Consider the following 22,371-nt stretch of genomic DNA (forward strand, 5'->3'; position numbering starts at 1 on the left):
CATGCATTTAAAGACAGGGATTCCTCTGATAAAGCTTTGCAGCACAGCATAGTCTAAAACTTCAATCACAAAGAGTAAATGAATTTATCAAAGAACACAAAACACTTCGGCCTTACCCCAAGCTCCCAGCATTCACCAGTGATGGAAGCCATCATCCAAACACGTGTCATGGAAGTATTTATCTTCTATTTGGGAAGGAGAGCTCTTGGAATTGAAGCCAGCTCATCAACTCTAAAGCAAAATTCCAGGTGAGCAGCGCCCAAGGGACACTGCTGGTGGCCGCAGCAGCAGCAGAGGTGAAGCTGAGGGCTCAGCGCAGCTCCACGGCCACGAGCTCTGCCTCACCTGAGGGCCCGGCGCAGCCCAGGGGCCGGGGCACAAAGCCTGCGGGCCGGAAAGCTTCAAAGGCCGGGTGCCAGCCCAGCCCAGCGCGGCCCCTCTGGCCCTGCAGCCAAACTCGGGAGGACCGGCCCGCTCGGGCTCGGCCGTCCCGGTTTTACCGAGCCAGACGGCAGCGCAGGGGGCGGCTGGCGGAGCTCCGTGCCACGGGGCCCGGCCCGGCTTCGCCTGGCCGCTCACAGGCGCAGCCCCGGGCAGAGCGCAGTGCTCGCAATGCTGGTGCCGCGGGTTCGATCCCCGCGTGGGCCATTCGCGCTACGGTTGGGTTGGGTGGTCTCTGTGGGTCCTTCCCTACTCGGAATATCCTGTGAATATGATGGATCCCTGCCCCAGCCACCGCCCTATGTCAACATCACCTCGTTTTTCAACGTTCCCCCCTTATTTTTTTGTCTTTTATTCTTTTTTTTAGACAAGACCACAGTTTTCAATATGACCAAGAAAGTCAAAGTTCACAGAAGAGCATCCTCAGGCCTGGTCTCTTGTCAGCCCCACCTGGAAGGCTCTGGGCTACCCAAAATGCTGCCACTCCCCTTGCAGTCATTTTACACTAGTAACTGCTAAAAACTATACTCTGGTCCCATGTTCCACATGTTTGGTTTCACACAGAAAACCACACAGCCTGGAACACCCCCAAGTTCACTTTCTAGAACTGCTTTCCACCATCTCATGCTAAACAGGGAATGAAACAGCAGTGGGTGATAGGTACAGATTTCACACATGGCAGAGGCTGTTTGCAGTTTGTGATGGGCATGGGGCTGATCCCCAAGCAGAACTGTGATCATTTCCAAGTAAGTCACAATGGTGTTAAACGAGTAGGGAAGAGTGTTTGCATCTAAATCATGACTGATATGGCTGAGGTTCTCCATTCCAGCCCTGCCTCACCTTGCCAAGGAAGCAGAAACCCACAAGTTCCATTTGGGTTTTATAAGAGGAAAAATGAGAAGGTTTCAATAGCCTGCAAAGCTGTCACCAGCTGGACTGTGGCAGACTGTGTGTGATAAATGGACTACACAGCTACCAAATTTTCCTCCAAGGCACAATGAGAAAGGGTAATTATCCTTCATACTGTTCAAATTACTTTCAAAGTAAGATTTTTTGGTAGACTTCACCAAGATGAATATTGGAAATAGGTTAGTGTAAACCCTCCCATTAAAAATAAAATTAAAAAGCCTTCCCTCCAGTCCCACCTGATTGTGCTGAAACTTAATTTGGGAGATTTTGATGATGAAATGGTATCTGGTATGAGATATGTCTGACTAGAGAGAAACACACCTTATCTTGATGTGATCGCCTCCCCCTGTTTAATTTTCAGTACAAAAAGGCAGACTGGCTGCATCTTGACTTAAATGTAGCATTTTGGGTTGCACAGATAAGTGAGTGACCCGTCAGTCAATGAAATGCAAACACAAATGCAATTTCAAGTTCAATACTTTGTTTCCTCTGGCAACAGAAAGAGAACAGTAAGCATGTAAACAGTTACGTCATGTTGCCTAAAATGCGTTGCACTAGGAGAGAAGCAGGCATCATACAGATTTCTGGCTTACTAGAACATGCAAAAAGACAAAATGAAAAAAAAAAAAACCAACCCACAAAACCAAAACCACAAAAAAACCACCACAATCCCCCAAAAAACAGAGATGTCACAAAGTACAAATGCTCATCTAAATCTAGGAGAAAAGTGTGTAAAGCTATTTATCAAAGCCTGATGCTCTGTGAAAATACATTAAAGCAAAGCATAAATTACTTTCAAAAGGCAATGCACATTGTAAGCATCTCTTTTATTGTGATATAAAGAAGCATACATCATTCAGTTCTTTAAAGTACAACTCAAATTGTACACTAACAAAAAAAGATCAATTCAGACATCCATGAACATGTCAACAACAGAATTCATTACATTTTGCTCTGCTGGTATTGCACTTGGAATGATTTAGAAGTAAGGCACAGTAAAAACAAAGTCATTTAGTGCTTCTACAGCAGATGTCTTTTTTTAAACACATGCTACATGACGTAAAAGTACTTCTAGCTTATGTATATACACATAAGGGAAAAAGAAAAAAGCATGCACTAGAGAATTCAGATTTCAACATATCTTGCTGTTTCATAATATACAAATAAAGTAGTTTAAAGATGTAAACAAATTGCATGCACATAAACTAGAGCAAAATCTTTAATACAGTATCTGAAAGCTATTATGCTTAAATAAAAAAATATAACTTATTAGTACTCAGGTTTATGTGCCATTTTTGGTCCTGTAGAGATTAAGAATATGGGGTTAGAGGCAGGATGGGAAGAGTGGATTTTTCTGGTTTTGCTGTTGGTTTTTTTTTTGCTTTACACATTGCAGCAGTACACTGGTAAGGTCAAATATGGCTTTTGCAAAACAATGTCTAATGAAAACATGAAAAAGCACAATTGGTTCAGGATCCAGCATCCTGATATTTTCCAGTCAAGAACAAAACAAAACAAAAATCAATATGATCTACGCTTTGAACTGGGTAAGACATGCATTCCAAAAGACCTTTCTAAAGACATTTAAACTCTACAAGAATGAGACACTTTGTCAAGTGTAAACTCTTAAAAACTAAACACAGAAGGATCTGAATGACTCAAGCATCGTTTTCCACTTCAAATGCTACTGAGTAAGTTTCGCCCGTGGCCCCGGTAGCTGAAGTGATACTGGACTGTCTTCAGAATTAACTGCATGCCAGGAGCAGCTTTGCTTCTTTTTACACAGGTACATTAGAAATTAAGTAAATTAACTGCACAATTTTTGGCTTCACTTTATCTTTGGCATGGGAGATGCCATTTTTCAAATTAAAAAGGACATGCACCATGCTGCATTCCAACAGGTTATGCTGAAAAGGCACATTTGTTGCTGCCTGGGTGGCAAGGGAAGACTTCTTATTTTGCAGAGGGCAGGGTGTTGAGTGCAGCATCCTCTCCTCATCCTCCAGAGTGTTCAGTTAGACCAGGTACAGTTGTACACTGTGGCTGCCCAGGAGCTGTCCATTTCTCTCAGCCACTGCTTGCTTAGCTAGATCCAGGCTTGGAAAAGTCACCAACGCCTCGCCACTGGGCTGCCCACTAAAGTTGTAAAGCATGAGGATGGAATCTGCTTGGAGCTGCAATGGTACAAGAAGAAAAAAATTAAAAAAAAAACTATTAAGACCAGCAACAAAACCTGGACACCTGGAAATGTAGTTTTTAATGCTGGTGCATTTTTTAGTGCTTCTGGCTCACTCCGCTCCTGTGTCCATGGTGAAAACATTCTGGAAGTTAAGAATGGGAAGGAGAAGGAATCAAAGATTAAAAGAAATTTTAGCTTGGCAAACTGCAGCAGCTCTGACTCTGCTGGAGTGCTGAATATAGTGATGTAGACATAATTCTGTGCAAAAATTTTTCTAGAGAAGCAATTGAGATTAAAGGAGAGAGTTAGATGTTAATAGGAGGTAAATGGAGCAAGAAATTCAGGCACTAATAATTCTTGTACTATAGGGACTACTGGCCAAGTGACAAAGGCTTTTAAGGCATGTCAATACCCACACACAAAGTTTAAAAAAAAACACCAACACACATGCCAAAAATAAAAGCGCTGTGTGAGTTCTGTGTTGGGAGAATGAGCTGAACTCAACACAGGTATACAGCACAAGGAAGATTTTCCAGAACAATTAAGTAAAATTTGGTGTAAAATTGAATTAAATAAATATTTATTGTAATTTTAACAAGGCTAAGGAAAAGCAGGTTAGCAGACAAGATTATTTAATCATTGCAGTTGATTTACTTTTGAGCGCATTTGCCCTCATAAAGTCTTAAAAGGCAGGTCCAAATTGCTAAGTTCAAAGCAGACATTACAGTCAGCCCTATTTTACCCCATCCATTTTCCATAAGATGCAGGAAATTCTTCCAAGCTAAGTTTGAACTCCTGGTTGCTGGACAGAAATGAATCTCAGTGAAGTTTCACAATGAGAGACTGAAGGACCAAAAGCTCAGCATACAAAGTTAGTTTTTTTGAAAAACAGTGTCAGACAAAGCAATGCTGGAAAACCAACCAGTTTTTTGAATATTAATTCAAGTTATGTTCATGTGACATATGTTCTCTTGAGTTTATAAAAGATTAAAATGTTTAAGTGTTTCATTTCTGTAGAACTTGTGTGTGTCTGGTAGACTACAAGAAGCAGCAGACTTCTCAGTTATTACCAATAGCATTTCATTCATGTATCATACCATATATCAGCTTTACATTCAAACATATGAAAATAAATCAAGTGCATGCTAGAGCTTCACTCACCCAAACACTGAGCAAGTAAAAATATTCTTAAAATATAAGCAACAGCACACTTTAAAAACCAAAACCATGCATAAGGCAGTTAGTACAAACTTTCTATCATTTCTTCTCAGAAAACTAAAGTTAGTTAAGAAATAACATGCAAAAGAAATAAAAAAAGACAGATAAAATACATAACCTCTAAAGCCCACTTTTAGTTTGGAATAAAACAATCTTGTCTTATTTCAGAGTAACCCCCTCTCAAAGAGAAAGCTGTACAGAACTTGGATTGAGCTGCAAATCTGACTTAAAAGATCCTCTGCTCTAAACCAGCTCTTTGCTGTTAATCCATATGGGATTACTCATTTACTATCAGTCCAGAACAGAATTTTAATATTTCAGCCCAGAGTCAGCTGAAAACCATATGGAACACAGTTAGACCTCTGAGCACAGAAGAGAGCTCTAAGAACATAGTTTAAATGGCAGTATTGGTGTAATACCAATGTAGGGGTCTAGAAATTCATGTTATGAGAGCTGCACAAAAAGTTAGCAAAGAAGTCTACACATTCTGCAAGCAACATAATTAAAAGGACTAAATGAACCTCTTCAGTTTAATTTTAAGATATATTTGGTTTAAGTACTTTATTATTATACAAATAATTCTAGAGAAATAGATTTTCTGTATGTAGACATGTGTTTTAAAATTAGCTTCAGATTCATGCAAATATTTTTCTTGATTTTCTTTTAAACTCTCTAACAGTGGTACCTATATAATACTACCTTGTACCACTTACAATTCAGACTGAGCTACTCCATGAATTGGCCAAAGACTGTTTCCATGTCATACTTAGTAGAAACCAAGTGCTGATCTGGTTTTCCAGTTAATCACCAGACCATGCAGTCCATCTGCTCCTTACAGATCAAGAAAACAACACAAGAAAACAACTAATTTGAAAACAACTGACTTGGTGGTTGTTAGTGAAAGTACATTTGTCTATGATAGTAATTCTCTTAAGGCACAGTATGTGACTGCCGTTTTTAAACTGAGAGGTTGTTCTGTTTTTTTCTTAAGGAAAAAGAAAATGTACTAACTAATCAGTAGACTTTTGAATGGAATACAGTAGTACTGTGGCATCATGTAGTTCACATAGGCCATAATAAAATTTCTCTGAGAACTATGTGTAAGTGCCAAAAAATGCAGGCAAATTTACTGTTAGCAAACCTAGATAGTTGCATTAGAAAGTCACTATAACCAAAAAACCTCCTCTGGAAAAACTAATGCAATAGTTCATGTTGCATTAGGGAGAACAAGAAGGAGACGTTAATCTCTAGCCAGTTATATGGTACAGAAATACACAGCCAGAGGTCTGGGGGTTTTCACACACATATTTCTGTGTTCTTCCTAGCATTACCAGGGAGAAAAAAAAATCATCTTCTATGACTTTACTAAGAGAGAAATATTGGACTGAAAGGTTCACATGAGATACAAGCATCAACAAACCATTCTGGAGGTTGAACATACCATCTGAGCAGAACCAGGCAATCACTACCTCCACCACTGCTGCCCCAGCAGCCACAGATCACAGCCAGCCCATTTCCTTGGGTTAGTTGATTTTTGAAGCAGGAAGACTGAAACCAGGATCCCAATGCAAGCTACTAAGGGGGAGAGCCACAAGCAAAGGTCTCTGTAGCACCAAGCCCTTCTTTCCCTTCCCATTCACCTCTGGAGAGCCAGGCTCTGGCAGTCACAGCTTACCTTCTTCAGAAGTTACAAAGTTACAAACAGACCCACTCTTTCGGTGCTTGTAACACACTCCTGGCTTGATCGCTCAGCTGAATTAGGCCATTGTAGTCATCAGGTGCATACTACAGTACAAGTGTGACATGGGACAATCAGCAAGAGAAGGAACAGTCTGGCACAGCAAGCCACACAGACCATCATTTGCAACCACAATTAAGAGCATCAGCTATAACAACTGGCAGGAGACACTGAACTGGACAGAAACAACTTTTATGTAAGATAAAACATACATTAATTGCATTACTGGTTGTAGAAATAAAGTAAGTGCTTGTGGGGAATGTTCTAAACTGTGTATTTGAACTGCTCCTTATCAAGGAAGGGAAATAGCTCAGACCATGAAGTGCTCCTTTCTTCCTTCTACTCATGAGATGGCAGCACCAGGTAACCAAACCCTTACATTTTCATAAGCACAATCACAAACCCAGTGATGGCTCTCATTGGGACAGATGAGCATCTTCCATTCTGCACAATGAGGTGGGGGATCAGAATAATTGTATGGATCTCACTCAGATCTTTTATGCACTCATGGAAATGAAGTGTAGTTTCTCTAAGGAAGAGTGAAAAACACTCCATAGGCTACACGAATGTAATGAAAGAAAATCAATGCCCCAGCATGAATGCACTCACAAGGTAAAATAGCATTTATGCTAGTGTAGTGTATTAGAAAATGAAATAAACTATACAGTGTAACTGCATCATGACATATTTGAAGAAACAATATATTAAAATGAAAATAATGACTGCACAGAACAGTCACACTATCAAATTAGAACAAAATCCTCATATGTGAATCAGATCTAAGAATTCTTTGAGATGCTGAATATGAACAGTAATCACTCATACTACTGGTCTGGTACATATATATATCGTCAGGAAATACATCAATATGAAATATTGTTCTTAGCACATAATCCTTCCAAATCACATATCCTGGGAAGGGACTGAGCATTCTTACACATGATGCAGATATTACTTGAGTGGTTCCTGTAATCCAGAAGACAATAGTTTTTAGCATAACCTGAGTTGTAGAATATCTTTTCAGTGGCAGGAAGAGTTTCCTGTCTCCCCCCCTGACAGACTAATGCTTTAGATGATTGCCAAATGCACACAATGTAGGCGCACTGTGCTGCCTTTCCTTTAATATTTCTATCATGCAAAAAGTCTCCTGCCAGCTTAGGGAGAAAAGGAGTATATTTGGGCATACAGAACACATATCCATCCAAAGGGAAGCTGAAAAGAAAAACACCAACCATCTTGTACACACCTTTCACAGAAAACAATAACCAAGAGCCCAGAGAACACAAAAGAAAAGAACCCCCCAAAATTTTACTACTGAATTCTAGCCACATCTAAACCCATGCCATTAAGTAAAAGACAAATATAAGAAGTATTTTCTAGATAGTCTCTGCCAGGGCAACCAGACCGTGCAAATATTAGATTTATGATTCCCAGACCTGCCCTTGAAACAAATCTACAAAATGTAAGTTTACTCTTTGGCAGGAATGTCTCAAGATAGTACATACTTTAGATTATCAGTAGATGTACAGTAGGCAAAGTTCTACAGTTTTACTCTTGTAAGGGACAGTATTTCATAAGTTACACTTGAAATGGAGTAAACAATGTAGAAAATATGAAAGTTGTAAAGATATCCTGTACAGAGTTGTCAGAGCTTAGGCAAAAACCTAAAGAAAGTGAGAAAGAAAGAAGAAAAATAAATTCATCAAAAGACCTAGAAATAGAAGTAGCATCTAATCACAAGGATAGGTGAGAGACTGCAGTCAATTAAAACAGAAGCTGTAGAACAGTAAATTCTTCAAATAAAATTAAAACTACCCTAACTTGCCTAAGTAAGCACATGATTGTAAATCTTTCTGATTCAGTCTGCATTTCAAAACCCATAAGAACAAAACAAGAACATCCAACCACACAGGACCAGACCAAGTGTAAACTGGTTAATAAAGATGCAATACACTAAACTTCCTCCTTGAATTTTCTTTTTCTTCAACCTATTTTATTTCTTTGTTCTTCTCTTGCTGAGAGAAATATGGGAGTGTCTTCCCCTCACAGACTGCGCACAGATTTAACCAGGTCACTAACCAGTAAGTCATTGATTTCCATTTCATTTTTACAGTTCCTACAGTAAATATTCAAACTCAGTCTAAAAACAGCACATACAAAGCAATCTAGAGAAAATAACCCACTGCTAAAAAAAAAAAAACAGCATTGAAACTGGAAAGTATATTTAGACACACTCCAACTGGGAAAAACGGGAGCAAATGATAGAAAAGGAAAACATCATAGACAAAATGGCCACTTCAGGAAGGCAGCTGCCCGTAAACTTTATCACAGAACAGTTCCCAAAGAGAACTCTCAGACTCCGGAAAAAAGCCTAGCTAGACTCAGCCTGGAATACAGGTTTGATGGTAGATAACTGCAACCTTGTGCACAAGAGTCAGGAGAAATACCCTACACTGGCTTTGCCCCTAGAAGCACATCAATTGTACCATAAGACTGCCAACACAAACACCCACAAATACCTGAATTCTGTGTGGGAAAGATACCACCTGAACCTTCTGTATATCAGAGACTGAAACAGGTAATGCCTGTTCCAAAAATACAGAGGGTGCCACTTCAATCTCTTGCTTCAAGCGTGGGAGGCAACAGACAGAAACTGTAACCTCTAATTTACTGGTCCCAGTCACACAATGCTTTCTCCACACAGGCAACATTTCCAGGTGGGAGATAAATTTAGGAATAAAGCAAAACAAGCAGTGTGCTCTATTCTGAGAGTGTGGGGGTGAGCATGGAATAGTGTCTGTGTTGCCAGATGACTTCCAACCTCAGTAAGTGGGAATTAATTCTTCCTCTGCCACTTCCCCCTTCCCTTCCCTAGTCAGAGGGTGCCATGCCTAGGACTGGCACACAGATGATGGGGTATCCCCCTCTCAGACTGCAGAGAATCAGATTCCAAAAAGATCTTAAAGGAAATAGAGAATACTTTGTTTAAGCACACATTTCAGAGAAAGCAACTCCTAATCCCTAAAAAGTCAGCAACAATGAAGTCTGTTGTCCTGACAGAGCTGAGAAATGTCATTAGAACCTTTGGAATTCAGCCATCCATCCACTTCCCTTCACTTTCTTAGTACTGTTTTAACCACAACTCATCCTCCTCCCCTCTACCAGCAAGCCTTAAATTCTGTGTCTCTGAAGCCTTGGAGAATTAATATACTGCAAAAACTCTTTATAGCTGCAGACAAAAGACACTTAAGGCCAGTAGGGCTTTCAAGAACACTATTTATTTTACACTTTTCTTATGTAGAAACATGTACACAAAGAAGTCCTTACATTTCCAATCCAGCCTTTTTCAGCAAATTCAGGGGGCTTTTAAAAAGTTCAGGTGGTGACCTTGGCCCCTAAATCTTAGTCATCTTCTAGTCTCTTTGTTGGGGTTTTTTTTTAACAGCTATTCTTACACACAACTTACCTAAAGAGCAAGTCTGCTTTCTAAGAACTAATCCACAGGGTCTTTTCCAGGCAGGCATGAGTTCACATTCATGCCAACCTCCAAGAAACTGGGCAAGTACTACCAAAAGGAGGCTGAATCCTGGCCAAGACAACAGCTGAGAATTGGTTTTTGGTCAGCTAAGACCACAGGCACAGCTAAACTACCTCTGCTTTTACATTAACCTAACAGTTCTTGTTATGATACCAACTCTGCCGCTATTTGCATTCTCAGAAAAAAATTATTGAGAAACTGCACACCAACAAAAACCCACACAAACACACACAAAACCCAAACCAAACAAACAACAAAACCAAGCCAAATAACAACAAAAAGAGAAAACTGAATGAGAACCCCTACCCCAAAAGAGTCTCCAGTATTTGGAGACTAAAATATTGTGCATTAATTCCTTTAGTGGCTAAATAGTAAAACCTATTAAGTATTTAGACATTAAATAAAGAAAAATAAAAATTCTTCAGCAAAAAATTTTGTCCTGCTATGTGTCAACTTCACATATATTCATCACAATTACTACACCTGTTCAATAATTATTTACTGGAGTTCTCTCACTGCTTCTGCAGCTACAGAGTGATGGCCTGAAGTAACACTGAGGAGTTTTGCTGTATGTTATTACTACATTTGCACCACCTCTTCCACAGACTTCAGCCCATGATATGAAATACGAGTTACTTTTCTGAATTCCTGAAGAGTTTCCTCACAATCCCATCCATGGATCACTCACTTCAACATAAAGCCCAGAGACCAGGATATGCTGAGCAGCTGATGAATGGCATGGTGAGGGTTTTGTTGTTGTTTTGGTTATTTTGGGGTTTGTTGCTTTCTCAATGTGGTTTTAGTTGGCTTGGATTGTGTGGTTGCTTTTAGCTATCCTTTAGCTATGTATCCAGCACATAATTGGACTCAAATCAATGGCCCTATTGCTTTACACTACCACTAAAAACAATTTAATGTGAATTACTGAATCAGAGAGTACTAATATTAGTTCTTTTGAGGATTACAGTATACTACAATATTATACAGAAAGGTGATGGGGAAAATTGCCATCTCCCTGATTTACTATTAAAATTCTTCCCAAGTTTTTCAATTGCTTAATCCAAGTTACAAGAAATACATGGGAGCTGGAAGGAATTTCCACCAAAAAAACCCCCAAGAAAACAGAACTACAGGAAGAAATTGAGCTGCTGAAACACTAAACAAGAGGCTAATACTAATAAAATTAAAAGAAAATTAAAATGCTGATCTGCAGACTTTTAAATTATTTCTTTTTAGAAGCATGTACTGATGTTGAGACCAGCTTGTTGAAGCCCATGATATCTCTTAAGAGGCAGGTCTGGTATGAAAAGTGCCTTCACTTAAGTAGCAACAGGTGCACACATGCAATATACAGAGCCCATGAAGCCTGAAGGAAAAATTCAGAGGAGAATAAAGCAAGAACTAAAACTTAAACCCTGTTCCTTCCAGACAAGGACACACAAAGACAAAAATCACCCTTCCATTTCAGCATCTCCGATCCGTTCCCAGAATACCAACACAGAACACCATTGAATACCAACATCAATTAGCTGTACACAGATTAAAACCATGCCCAAACCACTGATGATTATTAAGGGCTCACTTTATGAACGAGCAGAAGCATCGTGCAATAAATCCTTGGGCAGCAGCAGCAGAAAATGAGAAAACAATGTGAAGAAAGGGGAGGAAAAAAGAAAAAAAAAAGATTAGTTGTTGCTCCAGAGATGTAATATTGTCCCATTAGAGTAAGTCACCATCTCTTTTTCCCCTGAAGGAATGAAAGACTATAAAATTAGCATTACCACATGCGAGATTCCAAGAACAATTCAAAAGAATTCCTGGTTCCCTTATAAGATCTTGAGCCTGATCTCATTTGGACAACATCTTCTAAAGAAGTCAGAGAGGTGACCAATTTAATAACAGTAACTGATGATCACAGGAGGTTGCAGCAACAGAATATAGGTTTCACCTTGTGGCAAAATTTCTGTTCCTATAACCATTTAATTGTGCAATACAAGCACCAGGAATTGCTCTCCAAATGCAGAAATGAGGAGAAGGGCAAACTTAGCATGAGACACAAAGTCCAGGTTCACTAAACTGAAGATTTAACAAAAGGCAGAGGTGCTAGAGGTGGTCACTGATCTGTTCCATGCATGGACAGGTTCAGGCCACATTTTTCAAAGGTAGTTACACTTCTAGCTGAATTTCAATTTAGCAAATAAGCTTCCATACTTAAGGTTTTAATACATCCACCATCTATCCACCAAAACCCCCAGGCAGTAGAAAACAACTAAAAGGCAAAATATCGATGGCTAAACAATGGGATGAATGTTTATTACTTCTCTGGGTATCATGAAAGCCACAAATAACTGAACTCGGTTTGAACTCTGGAAATATCTGTGGAACAAAAAGCCCTAAAATACAATATGCAGCTTCTTTTTACTGTTTGTCAAAATTCACCATACTTTTTATGTGATAATCTTTTTCCACTGAAAAATCGAGTATGCAGAACTGCTTTCAAAACAAAAATGTAATGTTCAAAGAGAAGACACAACAGGTAGAGCACTGCATCTTCCAAATACTCAAAACTTGGAACATACACATTTAAGCATTTGTTCTCAGTCTACAATTATTTGCATACCAGATATCTGGCTCAACAAATTAAAGCTCATTGTCTTCTAAGAATCTAAAGGTTAAAAAAAAAAGAAGAAAGAAAACATACCGTGCCTGAATGTTTCCTATTACCTCTTGCAATATCACTGTTATCCCAGAATGTTGAAGGACAAACATGCAAATATTATTGCCTTTTGTCACAAATCACTTGTTTACTTGCAGTGGTTTGAGAGCCATAAAGAGGATTTTAGGTCAGAGCTTCCAAGTAGTACCCAAAAGGGCAGAGTTGGAACTGTGTAAGTGCTGTTACCCACAGGGGTTAAATACTCACCAGAACATATTCAATTACCTTTCCTTTTAGCAAATATGTCATGACAAACCATGGATATAGATACAGTATCCTCTGAGACAAAAGGCAAGAAGACATCAAATAAGGGCTGCTGGAAAACAGTGTTTGTAGCTGGTGCCTTTTTTTTCTTTTTAAGACTTACCAAGAAGATAAATTTCTATTTGTTCACCTGAGAGCATTCCATCAGTCCATACAGACTGACATTACCTGTAGTATATTTGCTGTCAAAATGGACAGCATGGATAATACAGATTTTCTTTAGTTTGCAATGTAATATAGCTTTAATGAAAGATGCTCCTGCCTGTAACCAAAATTATTAGCAACTGAAACAATGTTTGACCAAGACATCTGTGTCTCTTTTTGCAAGTCACCACACCCAGCTTACAGCTCTCTGTATGAGAAATCAGCAAACTTTCAGTGTTGATGGTCAAACACTGACCCTACCAAAAGGATCCCACCACCAAGTGGCCAGGACAGAAAACTTCTGGCAGCCCCTGCTTTCCTGTGGCAGCCTCTTTGCAGCCCCACTCCCACTGGGGCTCTGAGCTCTTCAAACTCAAACCCAGACACCAAATCACTGCTTCCAGATCAGGATTTGTTTATTTAATGAGAAGGAAGGCAAATCGTGTGTTACTCTTCAGTCTGCCAGTTAAATATACAACAAGCATCTTGCAGTTTCCAAAAGTTCTTGCTTGGTCAGTTTGGCCTTCACTGATCAATACTCAGAGGTCCAAAGAGGTCTCAAGGAGAGGGCTACATACTAACCTGGTACCCCTGGAAGAAACTGAGTATCTCCTTCATTCCTGTGTTATATGGCAAGCCCTGCATCCGGACCAAGGCTCCAGGCTGGGGCAGGATGGGAGTGTGGGTGGCAGTGGCAGCAGCTGCCACAGCTCCTGGGGGAGCTGCAATGTACCCCACCGTGGTAGGAGATACTGGAGGGCTGAAAGAGAGAGAGGGAGCAAAATTGTTACAAAACCCAGTAACTGGTTCTACTATGAAACCAAAAACTTAGATTTGAAAAATAATCCAAATATCACACAAAAACAGAGTCCCGATGTGGATTGTTTTGAGGACTTTCTTAATTTCTCTTCAGCGTCTCATGATCTATTTTTAGAGAAGGGAGGGAAGGGAGGGAAGGGAAAATGGCTAATATTTGTAGTTAAAGACAAAAGGAGTGGCATTTGTTATTTCACAGGGGAGTAGGAAAAGTAGCTGCAGATGACTTGTTGTAAGATCGTTAATGAAAACACAAAGAAATAAAGGGGAGGGGTGTTGCCATAGTATGAAAAGGAGGAAAACACCCTAATCTGCCATTTCTGAGCCACAAAATAGTGAGTAATTAGCATCTCCATCACTGGTCAGGGCTCATTAGGAAATTCCTAGATACTCAAGCTAGCAAGTGTCACACAAGCCTAGGAGCTATCAGTGAACAAGCTATTTCCCCACAACCCCTGTACCAGACTTCAGTGACTCATGCTGATACCATCTGTGGAAGGGAAAAGGTGGAGATTTGCTTTGCTTTCACATGTAAAAATGTTCTTTGGTCTCACTGATGTACAAAATCAAACGAGTACACCAAGTACACACCTATGAGGAGTCTTTCAGCATGAAAACAGTTTTGTAAGTAAAAGAACAAACTAAGAGGTGAGGGTAGAGGTGTGGATTGACACAGTTTCTCTTCTGGCCAAGAAATAGAACTGCCTTGATGACATTGCCTCAGTACCAAAAATACCCTTTTTGGCCAACATTATCACGAGATTGAAGCAGAACTTACAGAGATGAATCCCCTTACAAGGTCACAGAAACAGTTAAAACGGTTTCTGCCTCTGTTGCTGAACATTAAGTTCCCAGGACTACCTACACGAGAAGTGCAAATTTAAGAGCTGTTCACAGGTGACCACAGAGTCACCTACTGCACTGGGATGAAAGGTTAAGAGGAGCAGTGAAATCTCGGGGTCACCTGGGATAGTAAGCTGTGTAGTTCATGTAGAGCTGAGCAGCCTGAGCTGGGTAGTAGGTAACAGTTGGAGGAGCAGCTGCAGAGGCCTGGGGCGTCCTGGTGGATGGCAGGAGGGCTTGTGGCTGGTAAAGGGCTGCTGCCTCTGCTGGGATCACAGCTGCTGTTTGGAAAGCAGCATAAGCTGGTGGAGAAAGACCTAAAACCAAACCAGGACACAGCAACAAAAAAGCAATCAGAATGGAGAAGTCTCAGATGAGTAACTCCTCTCCTACAGCAATGTGATTGAAACCATCTGGGCATGATTGATGAACCCTTGAGCAGAGACTGCTCTCTAGCCTCTCCCCTGGAGACCTTTGCTACATTGCCACGAAAAACAACTCGGGCATTGGGAATGAGTAATTCCTAAAAGTTCACAGCTTCTAGATGTGAGCAGCCTTGTCTAAATGTAAATGGAAAGTAGGGAACTTCAGAGTTAATAAAAGAAAGCATAAAGCCATGTGCATAGAGAAAGCAGGCGTGCACACCAACACACCTTGGTGTTTTCTAACAGAAGTTGTACTCTGTGGGACAAAAGCACCACAATAGTGCTTGGGCATCCACATGGGTGCACACATGGGCAACCATAACTACTGACCATGAGACTTCATGTATAAGCATCCTGAGACTTCAAAAAGTATTTTTAGGAAACAGCAAATGGAAGGGAGAATACTCCACTAGATCACCAGTCTGATGGTTTTTGATGAATAAATACCTAATTTGTCCAGGAACAATAAGCTTGGCTTGGTGTGCAGTCAAATTGGTTTTATGTACTATATTTGGCAGCTTTTTATTATTTTGCAAATACATCAGTATCTGCTTTGTGATTTGGTAGTGAGACTAATTAGAACAACACAGTAAAATTCCATTATAGCTCCTCAGTAAGGTTCACTGTAATCTTAAAATAAAAAAAATAAAATCCATCCAACTTCACCACTCTATGGTTGGTTAGTATATCATCCCAGTGGGTGTTTTCCTTCAAAAACAAGCCCAAAGAGTACCTTCTGAATGCTCTGAGGCAAGATAGCAAGAGCACTCATTGGCAGCTGGAATATAGAACTTCTCCCCATTTTAAAAATCCCTCTTATTCCAAGTAGGTTTCACTACAGGCAAGTCTACTGCAGAGCTCAGAAGAACAGTACACCCATAAAAAGCAAAGTGTGCAACAATTTCACTGGCAAGGCCTTGCTGCCCTCTACTCACCACCGAAAATACAATAAAAATGCCTCTGATCAGTCCCATTATTGCCCAAAGGGAACAATTCCAATCTTAGCATGTACACAGATGGATGATTATTGATCATGGCAAAACCCGAGTCAAAAGGTGAAAGGCCACAAAGCTTCAGCACCTACCACATATCAGCCTTTAGCAGCAGAGAGCAGAAGAATTGGAGACTTACATGGTAACTTACATGGCGGTGGGGATAAGCCACTACGATTTAAAGTGCCACCCATTAAAACAAAGTTCATCTCCTCTCCAGAACACTGGAATACTTCCACATAACGGTCCTTCATCATTTTTTTGTGACATTTTTGAGCCACCATAAAGGCTTTGTCAGCAGATTTCATTTGGATAAAAGCATCACCTGACGGTCGTCCCTAGGGGAGGCGGGGAAGTAATTGTAGGTCAACCTGTTATGAAATCACCCAGATCACAAGAAATGCAGAAAGGACTAAGATCAAACATCTCCTGAAAGCCTGTATCCTTATTCCTTTTCTGGCACAAATGACTCACAACTCAACAATTCTATTTAGGAGCAGAAAAATCAAGACTCATGCAACAAGTGCCCAGTTAACACAATGCTGCTTCAGTCCTCTGCAGAAAGAAACAGAATCATGTAGCATGGAAAAAAATGTGGAGGTCTCTCATCCAAAAGCTGTTCAATGCAGGACTAACTTTCAATTTACGTCAGGCCACTCATGGCCTTCTCCACTTGAAATCTGAGCATCTCCAGGGGTGAAGGTTCCATATCACCTCTGGGAATCTGTTCAGGTGCTTCGCTAATTTCTCATTGTGGTTTTATTTTTTCCCTTTTCCATCAACTGGAATGGGAGTTTTTGGATGTAGTTTATTCACATTGTCTCTTATTCTTTTGCTCTGAAGCTCTAGGAAGAGCCTGGCTTTGCCTTCCCTACAACTGCTTTCAAGGTAATAGTACAACAGCATAAAGTTCCAGATCCTTTCGTAAAGTCCATAGCTGCATTGGAAGTTGATTTCCAGGCCTGATTTTCTGCAATCTGACAGATATACCTGTCTGTATAAAATACAAAAAACTTTCTTAACCAAAAAAATATACACACACAAAAGAAACTCCTAAACAAATATAGTAGATCAGTCATTTGTTTTCTTTAATACCTCAGTATTTCTCTCATTAAGAGCTTACTTTTAACACAAGACAGCAGGGAAAATATATCTGTATGATCACATCATTAAAATACACCCAAACCACAACTTTTAATTATCAACTCTCTTTAAAATCTGAGCAACTGCTCATCAAATTAGAAAAGGCTCATTTTGACACAAAGAGCACTCAACACAGCAGGAACTCTGAAGTTGACAGAGCAGCTATGCCATCTAAAGGAGAGATTTTTGTAATGTATCTCCAGCTTCTGGCTGAAAACAACCTCCAGGATAAGGTTATCATTCAAAGAACAAGCTTCATCTTTCCCAGGCTGATGCATCTATACATACAGAGAGAGAAAAGCAAGGGTGTATGTAAAAGGGGAAGAGAAATGAGGCAAAGACAGATGAAGAGAACATTACATTTTCCCAAGGCTGGAGAAGACTAAAGCCAAGATCAGGTAAGCTGCCCTGACTCCTAACCTGTTCAGTCAATGCAAAGTTACTCCTCCCATGCAAAATGCCTTACCTGCTGATTAAGGACCATGTGAACTCCATGGGGCTTGATATCCCCCGTGGCATCTCCCATAAATTCCAAGATGTCATCAATGCCAGCAGTGTAGGGAAGGCCCCTGAGCCGCACGCAGTCGCGGACGCTGCCCGTGGCGATGGTGTACGGAGGGGGGATGACCGGGATGATGGGAGTTGGAAGGGTTGGAATAAGAGGTGTTGACATGTATCTATTGAGTACCTGTTGGCAGAAAACCCACAGCAATGCAGATTTACAATCATCTGTCTGAGCACAGGGCAGTTCTCACAATACTATTTCCAACAAACCCTTCTTATACTAAGTCACTGCAGTTACTTTTCTGTTGGGCATTTGAAAGTTTTAAACTCAGAAAAGAGAGAGGAAGGCTAACAAATTCAATTTGCCAGACCCCAATGACAGACTTTTCTCATGTCAATATAAAAAAGTTAAAAGTCTATTACTGTTTATGGCATCTCAAAAAGGAACATCTGAAATCACATCTGTGCTAATAAACCAGTATTGCCACATACAGTTCTTAGTTAAATCAGGGTAAATTAAAACCAGTCATTTTAAAAGGACTGAGACCTGAAATAGCCAGTAAGTGAAAGTACTAATTTTAATTTATTTTAAAAACTGATTGGTTAAGTGAGAGTGCTTATTTGTTTAACCCCAGTGCTCATCTCCAAGTACAGATTTTCTGAGGAAAAAATAAAAGTTAAAGATAAGAATATAGGAGACTTTGATCTCAACATTTTCTCTTGACTCATTTCCAAATGACAAAGGGATCATACAACACATGTAGGGCTTACTGCTGAAAACCATTTCTACTGATGATTATCACAAATAAACACATTCTGCCAAAAGAGCTACTAAAAGCAGGTCACAAAGCTTTAGTTTTGTTAAAAGTTATTCAGCTTAGGGAGTTTGTTTCAACAATGTCCTTGTAATGCATTTCAGGACAGAAATCTCTCTCAGTTGTGTGGAGAATATTGCAATTACTTTGTACTAACACTAAATAGATGAGAGCTGGCTTTGATTCTTGTAATTACTCAAACAAGTAGCCCATAATTTCCTAAGAAATAATCTCTTGCCCAGGCAGCAAAAAAGTTTGGGTGTCAGCCTAGACAGATGTCATAGAGGAAGAAGCAATGAATATAAGCTATATCCAGGTCTCCCTAAAAAAAGTGGAAGCAGAGACTTGGTTGCTGTGACAGAGTGATTTTGTTCCTTAGAGGATTTTGCTTCCTTCTCCCTCAGGAGGGAAGTTATGGGGGACAGGGAAATGCCACTTCCCAATCCTCACAGCCCACAGATTCTTGGCTGTTGTAATATTCATATCACAGTAGTGGCAATGATCTGCAAGTGTGGATATCCTTTCCCTTGCCCCATCCCTTCTACAGAAAGATTTCACCTGTCACATAAATTGCACAGTAACTGTATTATTACACTTTTATAGCCAGTGGTTATGCAAACACCAGACCAAATCTAATACTGGTTCCCCCTGGAGCCACCAGTCTAGAAGTATTCTGTGTCAGGAAGAAAAATACTATATGTGATATTTTTCATAGGGACAAGCTGCTGGTGACAAAATATAATGGTTTTACCAGTTTAAGAAGGTAATGATAGGAACTGGTGAAGGACAGGGGAAAAAGGAAACATATCAACTCAGGGAAAAAAAAATCACTTCCTTTCACCAAAAAAACCAGATATATCCTCTTAATTCTTAGTTTCCAAGAAAGCAGTTGCTCATTTCATGCATCCAGATTTGGATTTAATATTAGAAATTCTGTACATGGAGACTAGCATTTAAAGACTGCAGATTTTCAAGAAGTATTACTACAACACTATCAATCTACTATATTTTTAGAATTATTTTTGTGATTTCAGTCAGCCTTTAAGGAGAAGAAAAACATGATTTTCACTTTATAGCCTGAAGGAAGGTAAAAATAAAACCACCCAAGCAGTGGCAGCTTAAAAAAAACCCCAAAACCAACACCCCCTCCCCGATCAAAGCAAAACCAATGCTGCACAATTTTCCATGCCCATTAAAACCAATGCTGCACAATTTTCCATGCCCATTAGGAAATATGTATTGACCTTTCCTGACATTTTTCATATAATAAATGTTCATGATTCTCTACAACATATTTGTGTGTAAGCATTAGAAGAAATGTTTCAACTGTTCTGTTTTGAGTCTCACAACCAATAGTTACAACCTGTTGGACCTCTGCCGCTGTGCTCCTGAAGAGTTCAATGTAACGTTTTCCAAGTATTTCTTTGTGCTTTTTAAGTGCATTCTGTGCATATTCTTCACAGGAAAACAACACAAATGCATCTCCTGTGGGCCTGCCATCTGGGTACTTGACAAAGAGAAGTCCCTCTTTCCCTCCTGTGACTGGGCACTCCGGCCCCAGGAAGCCCAAGACATCTTCCTGGGTAGCAGTGAATGGAAGTCCTCTCATCCTGATGATAACTTGATTCTCCTTGGACAAGAACTGGGCCACTTCATTGGAGGTGCCTGGCAGAGAGAACAGCACGTGGTCAGCTAAGAACCTGTGGTCAGGGCTGGGCACCCAGTTCCAGGGGATTCAGCAGCAGCGGGGAAGCACTAAGGAATAATACAGTAGGTAAGCAGCCAGCAACAAAACCATACAAGACCCAAAACACTACTAACTCTCAGCAATCTGTTTTGAGGGGAAAACCTCTTCATCTGCAAGTGCTTCATATTTTAATAAAATTGGAGCAAAGATAAGATTAGTGTGAATTAATACAGGATACATGGATGCTTCCACTGCAAAGGCTGGTCTTCCTCCAAGAAGGAGGAAAGTCTGTGAACATCACAGCTCAAATGCTCACAGCTCAGTTTCAGCAACTTGACAGGGTCAAACATTCTTGGAAGACAAAACAGGAAAAGCTACTTCATTATCCATTTGCATCCTCAGTCAAGGAAAGAAAAAAGAACTTGAACAACATTCCTACGAACTGAAGTAATCACACTGAACTCCAGCATCACTTACCTCCTGCAATTTTTAAGAATTCTTCTCCAGTTGCTTTGTAAACCTTGAAAGAAAGAACAAAACACATGAAAATCACAATGTTCAGTTTTAAATGACACATATACTTTCAAGAGACTTGTGTTTTGGTACTTTGAGCAAAACAGAAGTGCAGTTTGGTTTTAAATGAGAACATAGCTTAAAATATTCAGGTTTCTCTCCAAAGACTTGTTTCAAGTCACAACTTTTTACCTCAATGTATCTGCTACCCATGTGATGCTTGTGCCTTTCCAGGGCAAGGTCTCTCTGCTCAGAATTGACAAACCGAACCAAAGCCTCCCCATTTCTTCTTCCTTGGGAATTCAGGCAAAGAGCCACACCACCTCTGGAAGGTAAAGCCAACAAATATAAGTTTAGTCTGAATCTTTAATACATTTAATAAACAACTGTGTAAGAATAGTAAAGGAATCAGACTTAAACATGAAGCTTACAGATGTAAAAAGAAATTGCCAATATCCAAAATTTAATTCTTGTTGTAACAGAATTATACTTTAAAATCTGTTTAATTGAGCTCGTGGATCTCATGTTGTTCATCATTTTCTCAACTCCCATAAAGTTGCAAATTTGTCCCTCCTATTATCTCAGATGTACATTTGAAATTCCTCATCACTCTAAATTAAAAAAAATATATTTTTTCAGTGTTGGAGGTCTGGAATATATATTAAGTGACAAGTATGATAAATAACTTCACTCTCTTCATATAGAGGTATACACATAAATCTATACATAGGTATATACATGAATCATATGAAAATTTATTCCAAACAGTACTTAGAAGTTTCTGAATGTGGCCTGTTTAGGAGGTATATAAGAATAATAAGTTGGCACAAAATTAAAGCTTTTTTCATGTCTCGGCCTCTGCTTTGATTAATGCAGTAGGAGTTTCTCCCTTTTGATACTAGCAATAAATGAATGTATATTGGTTTTCCATTGATAAGTCTCTTTTCTTCTTCACACATTTCTAAACTTTCTCTTGCACACTCTAAGGCTGCTAAACCTGTTCAGCTGTCATGGCCACAGCATGGGAAGAGGTCAAGTGGGGAAAGACTGAAGGACTCCAGTGGGGAAAGTGGGGGATGTATGTAAAAGAAATATTAAAGGGACTTGCTATTAAAGGCAAAGTGATAAAGTGATAAAGCAAGGTAAATTTTCCTTATCTTACTTGGCAATGTTGAGTCCTTTGAAAAATCGAGCGATGTCCTGGTCTGAAGACTGCCATGGCAAACCTCTGGCACGTATTACTGTCTCACTGTCCACAGTTTCAGACTTACTGCTGCACAGAAAGAAAAAAGAAGACAAACTAAGCTTTCATCCAGGTTTTCCAATATTTTACCAAACTTCAGATTGCAACTAACTGAATTGTAAATTGGGAGCATATTTTCTGTTGAGACTCTCCTATCTCCATTATTCCTTTCAATAAAGAAATGGAAGATAACTTGGATAATTCCTTTATATCTACAACACTGTAGATGCACAATGTTGTCAC

At 39.8% G+C, this 22,371-nt stretch overlaps 1 protein-coding gene across 5 annotated transcripts in view; it reads right to left on the reverse strand.

Moving 5' to 3' along the window:
- Positions 1–2,158: 2,158 nt before the first annotated feature.
- Positions 2,159–22,371, reverse strand: part of ESRP2 (epithelial splicing regulatory protein 2) — a 42,182-nt gene continuing 21,969 nt past the window's right edge. For 2 of the 5 annotated variants that reach the window (XM_059481614.1, XM_059481613.1), the window contains exons 8-16: positions 22,048–22,158; positions 21,078–21,210; positions 20,850–20,892; positions 20,049–20,350; positions 17,833–18,054; positions 16,363–16,561; positions 14,928–15,123; positions 13,730–13,907; positions 2,159–3,524 (exon numbers count right to left, since the gene is read on the reverse strand). In XM_059481614.1, the coding sequence (XP_059337597.1) occupies positions 3,366–3,524; positions 13,730–13,907; positions 14,928–15,123; positions 16,363–16,561; positions 17,833–18,054; positions 20,049–20,350; positions 20,850–20,892; positions 21,078–21,210; positions 22,048–22,158 (1,543 nt within the window). In that variant the 3' untranslated portion in view covers positions 2,159–3,365. Of the gene's footprint in view, positions 3,525–6,422; positions 6,533–13,729; positions 13,908–14,927; positions 15,124–16,362; positions 16,562–17,832; positions 18,055–20,048; positions 20,351–20,849; positions 20,893–21,077; positions 21,211–22,047; positions 22,159–22,371 lie in introns of all 5 variants that reach the window. The other 3 variants (XM_059481618.1, XM_059481617.1, XM_059481616.1) reach the window with 3 other exon arrangements.

This window comes from Ammospiza nelsoni, chromosome 13 (assembly GCF_027579445.1).
Source record: "Ammospiza nelsoni isolate bAmmNel1 chromosome 13, bAmmNel1.pri, whole genome shotgun sequence".
Lineage (NCBI taxonomy): Eukaryota > Metazoa > Chordata > Aves > Passeriformes > Passerellidae > Ammospiza > Ammospiza nelsoni.